This window comes from Mustelus asterias, chromosome 22 (assembly GCF_964213995.1).
Source record: "Mustelus asterias chromosome 22, sMusAst1.hap1.1, whole genome shotgun sequence".
Lineage (NCBI taxonomy): Eukaryota > Metazoa > Chordata > Chondrichthyes > Carcharhiniformes > Triakidae > Mustelus > Mustelus asterias.
The window spans coordinates 53,934,991-53,949,344 of NC_135822.1; the positions used below are offsets into that span (position 1 = coordinate 53,934,991).

The 14,354-nt window shown below is 49.1% G+C and overlaps 1 protein-coding gene across 1 annotated transcript in view; it reads left to right on the forward strand.

The window, feature by feature from the left end:
* The window catches only part of ckap2l (cytoskeleton associated protein 2-like), a 38,303-nt gene that overhangs the window by 2,584 nt on the left and 21,365 nt on the right, over positions 1–14,354 (forward strand). The window contains exons 2-5 of the mRNA XM_078239243.1: positions 2,616–2,688; positions 4,844–4,910; positions 8,037–9,427; positions 13,053–13,260. Coding sequence (XP_078095369.1) covers positions 2,616–2,688; positions 4,844–4,910; positions 8,037–9,427; positions 13,053–13,260 — 1,739 coding nt within the window. The remainder of the gene's footprint in view (positions 1–2,615; positions 2,689–4,843; positions 4,911–8,036; positions 9,428–13,052; positions 13,261–14,354) is intronic.

Consider the following 14,354-nt stretch of genomic DNA (forward strand, 5'->3'; position numbering starts at 1 on the left):
GCGCGCGTGTACAATATGCACGGCGCGCGTGAACAATATGCACGGCGCGCGTGTACAATATGCACGGCGCGCGTGTACAATATGCACGGCGCGCGTGTACAGTGTGCACGGCGCGCGTGTACAGTGTGCACGGCGCGTGTGTACAATATGCACGGCGCGCGTGTACAATATGCACGGCGCGCGTGTACAATATGCACGGCGCGCGTGTACAATATGCACGGCGCGCGTGTACAATATGCACGGTGCGCGTGTACAATATGCACGCACATATATATAGTGTGTGCGTATGTACAATACACGCACACACTATATATATGTCTGTGTAGTGTGTACACAATATACGTGCTGTATGCATGTAGTGCGTGTGCGCTGTATGCATGTAGATAATATACTGTGTGTGTACACTATATATATATATATATATATTATATATCTTACAGTGCATGTGTGTATATATAGAGTTCATGTGCACAATATATAGTGTGTGCATGTGTGCAATATATACAATGTGTGTGTGTGCACGTACAGTGTGTATAATGTATGTACAGTGCGTGTCTGCATCTACACAATATACTGTGTGTGTGTATACATAATGTACGGCGTGCGTGATATAATCTGCGGCATGGTGTGTGTGTGGGGGCGGGTGCGCGGCGTACAGCAGCACTGCTCTGCAGGAGACATCACTGGAGCCATTTCATGGGCTTCCTGCTGGACGCCCGGGCCTCTGCGCCAAAGTTTTTCAGCGTCAGAAATCAGCGCAGAGCTGATTTCAGTATTATATAATCCACAATTCAATTTCATCCCCCACCAGGAGTGTTTCACTCCTGCGGGGTTTACAACAGCTCCCCACTAGCGGGGAACAGGTGGAAGAGAGGACATGGAGGCCCCATCCAGGAGGTAGGGGATAAGGGGGGGTGCCCCTTGGGCAGTGCCAGACTGTTCCCCGGCACTGCCCACAGGGCAAACTGGCAATATCTAATGGGCAGCAGGCAGTGCCAAGGGAGTGAGGCCAGAGGGGTGGGGCCTATTGGGGAGCGTTGTCCCGCTGCCACTCTAATCAGGATCGCAGGGAGGGAGGACAGCAATCGGGGCTGGCCATCCGGGTCGGGACTGCCGGGGGATTCGGGACTGTCGAATCAAGGGTGGGGTGCAGAATCGAGAGGTTGGGTCTAGCTAGTGAGTGGGGACATCGGGGCCGGCCTGGGGCTGTCCGGGAGGCCAGCGATCGGGGTGGGGGTGGGGGCAGGGGGGTTGGGGGGGTGGGGTGAGGTTCAGAGGGGCAGTGACGCACGGTCGCAAGGCTGGCCAGCGACTGGGAGGCTGGCAATGCAGGGCCACTGTGCATATGCTGATCTCCACTCTGACAGGTCGGCACAGTAGCCCGCTCAGCACTCTGCTGCCGTCCTCTCCAGCGGGGATCGGCCCCTCCCGCTGATTTTCAGCGAGGGCACTCTGAGTCACCGACACTGAGCACTGCAATCTGAAAATCCCACTTTAAAAAAAACCAGCATGAGTTACTCCTGTTTTCACGCAAATTGGGGATGTGGAATGTTTTTGGGGGAATACCAGCCATCATGTGTGCGCAATGTGTGTGTGTAATATACATACACTATATATGGTGTACAGGGCAGCAGATACATGGGGAACACCACCACCTGCAAGTTCCCCTCCAAGCCACTCAGCATCCCAACGTGGAAATATATCAGCCCTTCTTTCACTGTCACTGGGTCAAAATCCTGGAATTCCCTCCCTAACAGCACTGTGGGTGTACCTACGCCTCAGGGACTGCAGCGATTCAAGAAGGCGGCTCATCAGCACCTTATCAAGGGGCAATTAGTGATGGGCAATAAATGCCGGGCCTAGCCAGTGGTGCCCAATTCCCATGAAAGAATAAAATCATAGATCGTAGAATCCTACAGTGCTGACGGAGGCCATTCAGCCCATCGAGGCTGCACCGATCACGATCCCACCCAGGCCCTACCCCCTTAACCCCATGCATTTGCCCTAACTAGTCCCCCGACACTAAAGGGCAATTTTAGCATAGCCAATCCCTCAAACCTGCACATTTTTGGACTCCGGGAGGAAACCGGAGCACCCTGGAGGAAACCCACGCAGACGCTGGCAGATTCCACACAGACAGCGACCCAAGCCGGGAATCAAAGCCGGGTCCCTGGCGCTGTGAGGCAGCAGTGCTAACCACTGTGCCACCGCGCTACCCTCTGAGGCTGAAATTTTGCCCACTCTGTGGCAAATCCTGGTTTGCCCTGGGTGTAGCGGCACACCTCTTGAATGTGACATGAGGACAAATGTTTCTCTCTAACTAACGCAGCGTGATTAACTGCCCCTTACTTTCTGCTGAAGTTCCCCAAGCGATTGAAATGTGTAAGTGGGAGATGAAATGTGAGAGCATGAGGAATAAATCTCTGTGCTGGAGCAAATCCAATTAAGGTGCAGCCAAAGCCTCTCCATCTGACAGTTTGCAGTTTTGTTTTGTGTGAACCAGCTTACTCCATAATACCAGCTTGTCTCAACTTTTTATCGAGCGTGGGTTTGGTACATTTTAGCCATGATTTTAAATGCTGTATTCTGACTTTGATCTCTTCTCTCTCAAACAGAATTTCGGAGACAGCAACTTGAGGCCTATCTCTCCCAAAAGGGCAAGTTGAAGGTTGCAGGTCCCGATGCCAGGTATGTGTTTCACATCAGTTATAACAGCAGGCTTGTTCGCATTTCAGTGACGGACCACAGTTTCCAGATGACAGGTGGAGGGACAGGTCGCATTGAGGTGGCACAGTGGTTAGCGCTGCTGCCTCTCAGTGCCAGGGACCCGGGTTCAGTTCCCGGCTTGGGTCACTGTCTGTGCAGAGTATACACCTCTTCGGACACTAAGGGAGAATTTAGCACGGCCAATCCAACTAACCTACACATCTTTAGAGTGTGGAGGAAACCGGAGCACCCGGAGGAAACCCACGCAGACACGGGGAGAATGTGCAAACTCCACACAGACAGTGACCCAAGCCGGGAATCGAACCCAGGTCCCTGGCCAGCAGTGCTAACTATTGTGATTTGATTGATTTATTATTGTCACGTGTATTAGCATACAGTGAAAAGTATTGTTTCTTGCATGCTATACAGAGTCTTGGAGAAGGAAACGAGAGTGCAGAATGTCGTGTTACAGTCATAGCTAGGGTGTAGAGAAAGATCAACTTAATGTGAGGTAGGTCCATTCAAAAGTCTGACAGCAGCAGGGAAGAAGCTGTTTTTGAGCCGGTTGGTACGTGACCTCAGACTTTTGTATCTTTTTCCCGATGGAAGAAGGTGGAAGAGAGAATGTCCGGGGTGCGTGGGATCCTTAATTATGCTGGCTGCTTTTCCCAAGGCAGGGGGAACAATAGATGGGAGGCTGGTTTGCGTGATGGACTGGGCTACGTTCAGAACCTTTTGTAGTTTCTTGCAGTCTTGGGCAGAGCAGGAGCCATACCAAGCTGTGATACAACCAGAAAGAATGCTTTCTGTGGTGCATCTGTTAAGGTTGGTGAGAGTCGTGGCTGACATGCCAAATTTCCTTAGCCTTCTGAGAAAGTGGATGCAATGCGTTGGTGGGCTTTCTTAACTATAGTGTCAGCATGGGGGGACCAGGACAGGTTGTTGGTGATCTGGACACCTAAAAACTTGAAGCTCTCGACCCTTTCTACTTCGTCCCTGTTGATGTAGACAGGGGTATGTTCTGCTTTACGTTTCCTGAAGTCGATGACAATCTCCTTCATTTTGTTGACATTGAGGGGGGGATTATTGTTGCCGCACCAGTTCACCAGATTCTCTATCTCATTCCTGTACTCTGTCTCGTCATTGTTTGAGATCCGACCCACTACGGTGGTGTCGTCAGCAAACTTGAAAATCGAGTTGGAGGGGAATTTGGCTGTACAGTCAGAGGTGTATAAGGAGTATAGTAGGAGGCTGAGAACACAGTCTTGTGGGGCACTGGTGTTGAGGATGATCGTGGAGAAGGTGTTGTTGCCTGTCCTTACTGATTACGGTCTGTGGGTTAGGAAGTTCAGGATCCAGTCGCAGAGGGAACAGCTGAGCTCCAGGCCACGGAGTTTGGAGATGAGTTTTGTGGGAATAATAGTGTTCAAAGGCTGAGCTGTAGTCAATAAATAGGAGTCTGACATAGGTGTCCTTGTTATCTAGGTGTTCCAGGGTTGAGTGCAGGGCCAGGGAGATGGCGTCTGCTGTGGACCTGTTGCGGTGGTAGGCAAACTGTAGTGGATCCAGGTAGTCCGGGAGGCTGGAATTGATTCGTGCCATGTCTAGCCTTTCGAAGCACTTCATAATGGTGGATGTCAGAGCCACCGGCCAATAGTGCCACCCGTGCTAACCACTAGGCCATCTAACTTTCTTTCTAATTGGTTACTGGTTACTATTCGGCAATTTACTCGATTCTGTGCCCCTATAGAAATCCTCCTTGTCTTCCTCTGACATTAATATCAGAAGTCATCGAATTTGAAGCATTTTAAGGCTCCTAGGCTGATGTTAAACTAGCCCGTGGCTTTTTGTTTTGTTGTGAAGCAGATTTGTGTAATGGGACCCGTGTGGTTCAAATCAGGTATTGTTTAAAAGTCCCACTTGACATCGTATCAAAACCCTTGGAGAACACAGTTTAACCCAATCTAGAATGACACTTCATAAGGAAGATTGATATTTTCCTTTGTTTCCTCATATTAAAAGTAATGGCCGCTGAGGGAGTGGGGGACATGTGTGATGTGATTTGAAACTGAGTAAATCATTTATAAACCCTGTGTCCTTTATTTTGAATGTAGTGAAAAATATTCTCTCTCTTCAGGTACTACTTAGGGGACAAGACTAATCGAAAAATACAGCCCCCAACTGCTTCCTTCAAAGTTGGCTTGGTAAGTCGGAACATCTTCAGAATATAGTCTGCAAAATATCGCAGGTCGAGCTTAAGTCACTTCCATTCTGTACACAGAATTAGGCTCATCGGTGAGAAATGTTCATTGATTCAGAGGTGGGTAAATGTCCCTTCCTTCTCCCCAGAAATCTACTTTCTGACAGTTTGCTCTGGACCTCTGTGCCAGGGCGGCACGGTAGCACAGTGGTTAGCACTGCTGCTTCACAGCTCCAGGGTCCCGGGTTCGATTCCCGGCTCGGGTCACTGTCTGTGTGGAGTTTGCACATTCTCCTCGTGTCTGCGTGGGTTTCCTCCGGGTGCTCCGGTTTCCTCCCACAGTCCAAAGATGTGCGGGTTAGGTTGATTGGCCAGGTTAAAAATTGCCCCTTCGAGTCCTGGGATGTGTAGGTTAGAGGGATTAGCGGGTAGATATGTGGGGGTAGGGCCTGGGTGGGATTGTGGTCGGTGCAGACTCGATGGGCCAAATGGCCTCCTTCTGCACTGTAGGGTTTCTATGATTCTATGACATGTGAATGGAGATCTCCTTGCAGTATTTTGTCTGATTTCTCATGGTGGCACAGCAGTTAGCACTGCTGTCTCACAGCTTCAGGGGACCCAGGTTCGATTCCGGCCTTGGTGACTGTGTGGAGTTTGCATGTTCTCCACATGGGTTTCTTCCCACAATCCAAAGATGTGTAGGCGAGGAGAACTGGCCATCCCAAGATGTGTAAGTTAGGGGGATTGGCCATGGTAAATTGCCCCTTAGTGTCCAAAGATGTGCAGGTTAGGTGGATTTGCCATGCTAAATTGCCCCTTAGTGTCCAAAGATGTGCGGGTTAGGGGGATTGGCCATGGTAAATTGCCCCTTAGTGTCCAAAGATGTGCAGGTTAGGTGGATTGGCCATGGTAAATTGCCTCTTAGTGTCCAAAGATGTGCGGGTTAGGGGGATTGGCCATGGTAAATTGCCCCTTAGTGTCCAAAGATGTGCAGGTTAGGTGGATTGGCCATGCTAAATTGCCCCTTAGTGTCCAAAGATGTGCAGGTCAGCGGGATTAGTGCGGTAAATGTGTTGGGTTACAGGGTTAGGACCTGAGTATGATGCTCTGTCGGAGTCGGTGTAGATTCGGTGGGCCAAATGGCCTCCTCCTGCACTGTAGGGATTCTACGATGTGAGTTCTTGGTACAGATTTTAAATCGAACATGTTGCTGGAAAGGGAAAGATTAGCAAGGACCAGGGTGAGGGGAGAGCCGAACCTAACTGTGGGGGAAAAATTGCGGATTGCTGAATCTTTGCAGACGTGAATTCAGGTGGTGTAAGGAGAGAGCAACAAATTGGATTGGAGCGACGGACACGGAAGGGGCTGAACTGCCTGAGTGAGCCAGTGGCTGAGAATGTGCAGGGCAATGTGGCATGGGATTGGTGTGGTTTATTGTGCCAAAGACACAGGCTTCCGTCTCCATGATGTTAGCATAGTCTTAGATTAACAGTCAGCCTGGTGGCAGAGGGACTGTAGGGGTGGAAGTAGCTGCCTGGGGTCGGTGGCCATTCTCTGGTCGTCTCACTGTCAGAATAGTACCATGAGGTATATCTATTAGTGGCCCTTTAAGTGATGTTTTTTTTTTAAGTCATGATCTCTGCAGCTCTCAGCTTTAGGTGATGAAATTGGTAGGAGGAGAACTTGGAAAAAAACTGTGCCAGTCAGATGACAAGTGTTGTCTTTCGTTTTGTTTTGGCTGCAGTGTTCAAAGCATAGCTGAAAGAAGTCTCTCTCTTTTTATTTTGGAAGTTTTACCAGTTAGCTGAAAGCACATCTTGTTGCCATCCTGCAGTAAGGAATCTATGTTTTGGGGTTTTGAAGACTATAAGCTGCTCTGAGTTTTCAAGATCATTTGAAATCAGCATTTAACCCAGGGCACTGAATTCCAGTATCATGTGAGCTCTCGCCTGTGCAGTGATTAATCTGTTTAAAGGGTTTTGTTTATTGAGTTTGGGTTTAATTGGAACACATTAGAGATATTCATTAAGGGTTATGCATTATAGTGGTTGTTTTGTTTCTTGTTTGTAATTGATAAAAGTTCTTGCTAATTTTCTAACTATACACGTCAACTATATTCTTAAATACACTTTGTTTGATAAAAGCTCCCCAGTGGGTCACTTGAATCATACCTGAAGTGAAACATCTTATGCTTATCCTAGCCAAATTCAAGATGCAGAACTTATGATTCAGGCGGGCTTCATAAAACACTTTGGAGTTTCTAACCTGAACCATAACCCGAGGGAAGATGTTTGAGGATTGGTGGGTGATGAGGAGGGAGGGGACTGAGCAGTCTACAGGGATTAAAACAAGGTTAAGGGGGAGAAGTCTTGCTCAAGTTGTACTAGACATTGGTATGGCCACACTTGGAATACTGTGTACAGTTCTGCTCACCCTATTATAGAAAGGGTATTATTAAACTACAAAGAGTGCAGGAAAGATTTACTGGATGCTACTGGGACTTGATGATTTGCGTTATAAGGAGAGGCTGGATAGACTGGGACTTTTTTCCCTGGAGGGTAGGAGCCTGAGGGGTGATTTTATAGAGGTCTATAAAATAATGAAGGGTACAGATCAGGTAGATAGACATCTTTTCCCAAAGGTAGGGGAGTGTAAAACTAGAGGGCATAGGTTTAAGGTGAGAGGGGAGAGATACAAAAGCGTCCAGAGGGGCAATTTATTCACACACAGGGTGGTGAGTGTGTCTGGAACGAGCTGCCAGAGGGTGTAGTAGAGGCGGGAACAATTTTGTCTTTTAAAAAGCATTTAGACAGTTACATGGGTAAGATGGGTACAGAGGGATATGGGCCAAACACGGGCAATTGGGACTAGCTTAGCGGTTAAAAACTGGGCGGCATGGACAAGTTGGGCCAAAGGGCCTGTTTCCAGGCTGTATCCTCTGACTCTGAGATGGGCACAGGACATTGGAAAAGACGTGAATGTTTTTTTTTCCCCATTTCCTGTGAATTAATAAGAATATATTTATATTTAAGGTTAACCAAGTCCAGTTGCAATGCACGGACAAGTGTTAGGGCAATGGAAAATCGACTTGCTCTCATGCCTGCATGAGCTCTTCCTCATTTTGTTTCAGGGAGGAGGTGGTGGTCCCACTAAACCAGCTAAACCGCGAGGCACAGACAACTTAGCATCGACTAACCGCACCAAAGCAGTGGCTGCCAACTCCAAAACTCGAGGCAACACGAAACCCTCTGAGACTCTCTCCAAAGCTGCTCCCGCGTTGCTCCAAACAAGGATCGGCGCCCACAGGAAAGCACCCACTTTCTTCCCAGTGGCGTCGAAGAGAGTAGAGAATGAAACGCCCGCTGCTCAGACAGCTCAATCAGGACAGTATGGCGGGAGTTTAAACCCTGCTGCAGGTCTCTGTCAATCAGATAATCAGGAGAAGAGCAGGCAGACGGTAGACGCAGCTCCAAACACTGGGCACTCTGTCAGCACAGCTTCAATCAAACCCTTTACAAATCCAGCAAATAAAACGCAAGCTGGCAAATCTAAGAACGCTGTTTCAGAGAATCGGTTACGGGCTGTTGGCATAGGCAGAACAACCAAAGCTGCCCCTGGTGCGGCTAAATGGGCAGCTATGGCAAAGACCGCTCCCGGTGCTGCCAAAACTGTCGGCACTGCCAGGGCGGCACCTGGTGCGGATAAACCTGTCGGCACTGCCAGGGTGGCACATGGTGCAGCAAAGCCTGTCGGCACTGCCAGGGCGGCACCTGGTGTGGATAAACCTGTCGGCACTGCCAGGGTGGCACATGGTGCAGCAAAGCCTGTCGGCACTGCCAGGGCGGCACCTGGTGTGGATAAACCTGTCGGCACTGCCAGGGTGGCACATGGTGCAGCAAAGCCTGTCGGCACTGCCAGGGCGGCACATGGTGCAACTAGACCTGTTGGCACTGCCAGGGTGGCACATGGTGCGGATAAAGCTGTTGGCATTGCCAAGGTGGCACCTCGTGCGGATAAACCTGTTGGCATTGCCAAGGTGGCACCTGGTGTAGATAAACCTGTTGGCATTGCCAAGGTGGCACCTGGTGCGGATAAACCTGTTGGCATTGCCGGGGCGGCACATGGCGTAGATAAACCTGTTGGCATTGCCGGGGCGGATGCTAAACCTGTTGGAATGGTGCCGGTTTCACCGCAGTTCACCGACACAGATAGAGATCAGAGTGATGGCTACCAGAGATTGAGGAACTCGACACAACAGCTGACAGGTCACAAAACCAAGCCCACTGCTGGCTTACCGCCACCGATCGCCATTGATTCCACTGCAAATAAGCCGGTGACAATCTGGCAGCCTTTCACAAGGTCTGCTCGAAGACTGCATCCAGCTTGGTGGTCTGCCCCTCGGAGCACAAAGGGAAGTAATGGAGTGGTGCATAATGCGAGCAAGTCAACCACGTCGGCACTCGACACTGGCAAAGATGGAAGCACTGTGCGCAAGACCGTCAAAGGACAAGCTGAACGGAGGTAAGGGGAAATAGTTTTTAACTGTCGCAGAATGGTTTGGTTCTCTTTGAACCCGCACGCTTGTCTAAGAATGGTTTCTCTTTCAGGAAGGTGTTTGTGTAAGGGTTTTTCTGCCCATCTGAAATCCTGGGCACAGTCTGCTTGAATCTATGTCCCCTGCTCTGTCCGTCATGCATTTCACTTGGGCTGTGGCACAGAGGATGCATGCACTGTCTGGAAACTGGCCTGGGGTGTAATTCTTACCCTTTGTATCTTTCTACCCTTTGTGAATGTCAGAGCAGGCAATCAGCCACGCTCCTACACGATGTCGGTTTATATTTCGGTGTACATATGTAGCATGGAAATCTCTCAGTGGTGGACAGTTATTATGAGTTTGTTTCGTTCAAAGGATGTCAGGTGTCGCTGGCTAGGCCAGCATTTTATTGCCCATCCCTAATTGCCCTTGCCAAGGTGGTGATGAGCTGCCGCCTTGAACCATTGGTGGTGTAGGTACACCCACAGTGCTGTTGGGGAGGGAGTTCCAGGACTTTGACCCGGCGAAGTGAAGGAACGGTGATATATTACCAAGTCTGGATGGCAGGTGACTTGGATGGGAATCTCCAGGTGGTGGCGTCCTTGTCCTTCTAGATCTTTGTGGGTTTGGAAGGTACAGTCCAAGGGATCTCGGTGAGTCACTGCAGTGCATCTTGTAGATGGTCCACACTGCTGCTACTGAGCGTCAGTGGTGGAGGGCGTGGATGTTTGTTGAAGGGGTGGCAATCAAGCAGGCTGCTTTATCCTAGATGTGTTGTATTATTGGAGCTGCACCCATCCAGGCAAGTGGGGAGTATTCCATCACACTCCTGACTTGTGCCTTGTAGATGGTGGACAGGCTTTGGGGGAGTCAGGAGGTGAGTTACTCTCCGCAGGATTCCCAGCCTCTGACCTGCTCTGGTAGCCACAGTATTGATATGGCTGGATCCAGCTCAGTTTCTGGTCAATGGAAACGCCCAGGATGTTGATAGTGGGGGATTCAGCGATGGGAATGCCATTGAATGTCAAGGGGCGATGGTTAGATCCTCTCCTGTTGAAGATGGCCATTGCCTGGCACTTGTGTGGTGTAAATGTTACTTGCCACTTGTCAGCCCAAACCTGGATATTGTCCACATCTTGCTGCATTTGGACACGGACTGTTCAGTATCTGAGTCCTCACCAATAATGCTGTCCATTGATTCCAACCAGTGGAGAGTTTTTGCCCATATTCTCATTGACACCCGTTTCTGGTCAGTGTTAACCCCCGGGATGTTGATAGCGGGGGATTCAGTGATGGCAATGCTATTGAATGTCAAGGGGTGATGGTGGTGTCCCTTATCCATCCAAGCCTGAATGTTGTCTAGGTCTTGTTGCATTCAACAAGGGGAAGCGGTGGGCTACTGGTATTGTTGTGCCTGCCGCACAGTCTGTTTTAACCCTTATATGATGGACAAAGAACTGCGAGTAGACATCTTGTTAGTACAACCAATATGTAAAACACAGAATCAATAATCACCCACCCAACCAACAATAAGTTATCTTACAGAAAATACTAGAATTCAAGTCCAATACTAGACCTTGACTTAACTTTGCGTGACTGACAAGTACCCAAGCAGATATTGGCCTTTATCTGTGCACTGGTCTCAGTAGTCCTCTGCGTAGTCTGGCCCTTTGGTCTGGCTCTGGTCTTCCTTCCTTCTTGGGTGTGGTGGCTCTCCTCGTGCTGGTCGTTGATGGCAACAGTCACCGTTGTTGTTGTAGCTCGTTCGTGGGGTCAGAGAGAGAGAGATTCCTGGTTGTGCAGCACCCTTTATACCCCTTTGGGTTTCGCGCCCCTTTTGGCCATTGCCAATCAATCGATCAGAACTTGATCACCCTGATCGATAAAGTCCAATCGGTGCTGCCACGCCAATCTCTGCGTGTGTCCCCAACGGCCATGTCTGTAGGTGCTGGGGGCACGGAGGACACACACCTCCCTCCCAAATAAGGGGTTACGGCACCCCTGTGTCTGGTAAACAACGCAGTTTGATCAGAAAGTCCCTTTTGTCCTGGAGATGGCCCATATCCTGTTAAACACCCGTCTGGGCTGCATCCTGTTTATCTCTGTCTTTTAGGCTGCAGCCTGCTGTTTTAGTTCTTGCCCAATTATCCCAGAGTGCTTTACAAATCAACATTTTAAATGGCCCGTTTGGCCACAGTATTATCACTAGACTATTAATCCAGAAACTCAGCTAATGTTCTGGAGACCCAGGTTTGAATCCCGCCGCAGTAGATGGTGAAATTTGAATTCAATAAAAAAAATCTGGAATTAAGAATCTACTGATGACCATGAAACCATCGTTCGATAATAATCCCACGCAGACCCTATCCCTGTAACCTCACGTATTTACCCAGCTAATTCCCCTGACCCTAAGTGGCCAATCAACCTAACCGACACATCTTTGGAGTGTGGGAGGAAACCCACGCAGACACGGGGAGAACGCGCAGACTCTACACAGACAGAGACCCGAGGCTGGAATTAATCCTGGGTCCCTGGCACTGTGAGGCAGCAGTGCCAACCACTGTGCCACCGTAAGATTCTGTGTAAGCTCTCATTTCCCATTGTTAAAAAGAAGGCAGGCGGATTGCTTCCGATTTAATGGAATAATGTTGAAAAGTCGAACACATCAGTCCGAAACCTTGTAGGAGGCAAGCCATTTGGTACCAAGGAGTGCTGTAATGGGAGAAGGTTCAATGTTACTACTTAAAATATGTGAGAGTGATGTTAAAAAAACAAGTGTTTGTCCAAATTAAAACCAAATTAGGACACAGCCAGGTGTATGTGCATCAGAGAGGCTGGGGCAGTATAGTGTTTGGATAAATCTTAGATCATTTCTCTTTGACTAGGTGGATATGATGTAAGATTTTAAAATTGTAGCAACCTATGTCTTGCACAAATAGTTGAGGAGTGTACTCGAGAGAGAATGGACTCCCAGTTACCCTCTAAGACCGAATCAAAATCTTGCTCCCCTAGAATTTTGGCCATGCTAAATTTCCCCGGAGTGTCCCTCCTGCACGGTGGCACAGTGGTTAGCACTGCTGCCTCATAGCTCCAGGGACCTGGGTTCAATTCCCGGCTCGGGTCACTGTCTGTGCGGAGTCTGCACGTTCTCCCCCCGTGTCTGCTTGAGTTTACTCCGGGTGCTCCGGTTTCCTCCCACAGTCCGAAAGACATGCTGGTTAGGTGCTAAATTCGCCCTCAGTGTGACCCGAACAGGCACCGGAGTGTGGCGACTAGGGGATTTTCACAGTAACGTCATTGCAATGTTAACGTAAGCCTTCTTGTGACACAAATAAATAAACATTAAAAACTTTAAGATGGGTAGGTTAGGGGGAATAGCGGGGTAAATATGTGGAGTAATAGGGTTAGGCCCTGGGTAAGATGCTCTGTCGATGCAGACTCGATGGGCCAAATGACTTCCTGCACTGTAGGGATTTTATGATTCTATAATACAATTTGCAAATGCGCCCCCCCAACAAAAGGATTTAGTTCTGATAGAATATCGATTGGTGATTTTGCCGGGGTCGTTTATTTTCTCTGATATGTAATGGTACAACTCCTACTTTGCTCCAGGAAACGTCTTGAAGAATGGCTGCTGTCCAAGGGGAAGACCTACAAGCGCCCTCCCATGCCGACCCCTTTCAAGCGTTCAGTGCAATCCGTTAAAAAGAATTTGGAGCTCTCCTTCCAGGAGGCGATCGAGGAGGAGGAGGAAGAGCAGAGGAGCCTGACCAGCCGAGTGAACCACATGCTGGATGACTGCATGAGGCTACTGGAGAAGGTACGGAGGTGCCCAGGGCAATGTCAGTGCTGTTACTTGGCAGTTAGAAACATAGAAAAACTACAGCACAATACAGGCCCTTCAGCCCACAAAGTTGTGCCGAACATGTCCCTACCTTAGCGATTACTAGGCTTACCTATAACCCTCTATCTTACTAAGTTCCATGTACTTATCTAAAAGTCTCTTAAAAGACCCTATCGAATCCGCCTCCACCACCGTTGCTGGCAGCCCATTCCACGCACGCACCACCCTCTGAGTGAAAAACTTACCCCTGACATCTCCTCTGTACCTACTCCCCAGCACCTTAAACCTGTGTCCTCTTGTGGCAACCATTTCAGCCCTGGGAAAAAGCGTCTGACTGTCCACTCGATCAATACCTCTCAACATCTTATACACCTTTATCAGGTCACCCTCATCCTTCGTCTCTCCAAGGAGAAAAGGCCGAGCTCACTCAACCTATCCTTGTAAGGCATGCTCCCCAACCCAGGCAACATCATTGTAAATCTCCTCTGCACCCTTTCTATGGCTTCCACATCCTTCCTGTAATGAGGCAACCAGAACTGAGCACAGTACTCCAAGTGGGGTCTGACCAGGGTCCTATATAGCTGCAACATTATCTCACGACTCCTAAACACAATTCCTCGATTGATGAAGGCCAGTACACCATACACCGCCTTAACCACAGCCTCAACCTGCACAGTTGCTTTGAGCGTCCTATGAACTCGGACCCCAAGATCCTTCTGATCTTCCACTCTGCCAAGAGTCCTACCATTAATATTATATTCCGCCATCCTATTTGACCTGCCAAAATGAACCACCTCACACTTATCTGGGTTAAACTCCATCTGCCACTTCTCCGCCCAGTCTTGCATCCTATCAATGTCTCGCTGCAACTTCTGACATCCCTCCACACTATCCACAAGACCTCCAACATTTGTGTCATCAGCAAACTTACCAACCCATCCCTCCACTTCCTCATCCAGGTCATTTATAAAAATCACAGAGTAAGGGTCCCAGAACAGATCCACTGGTGCCCGACCTCCATGCAGAATATGACCCATCTATAATCATTCTTTGCCTTCTGTGGGCAAGCC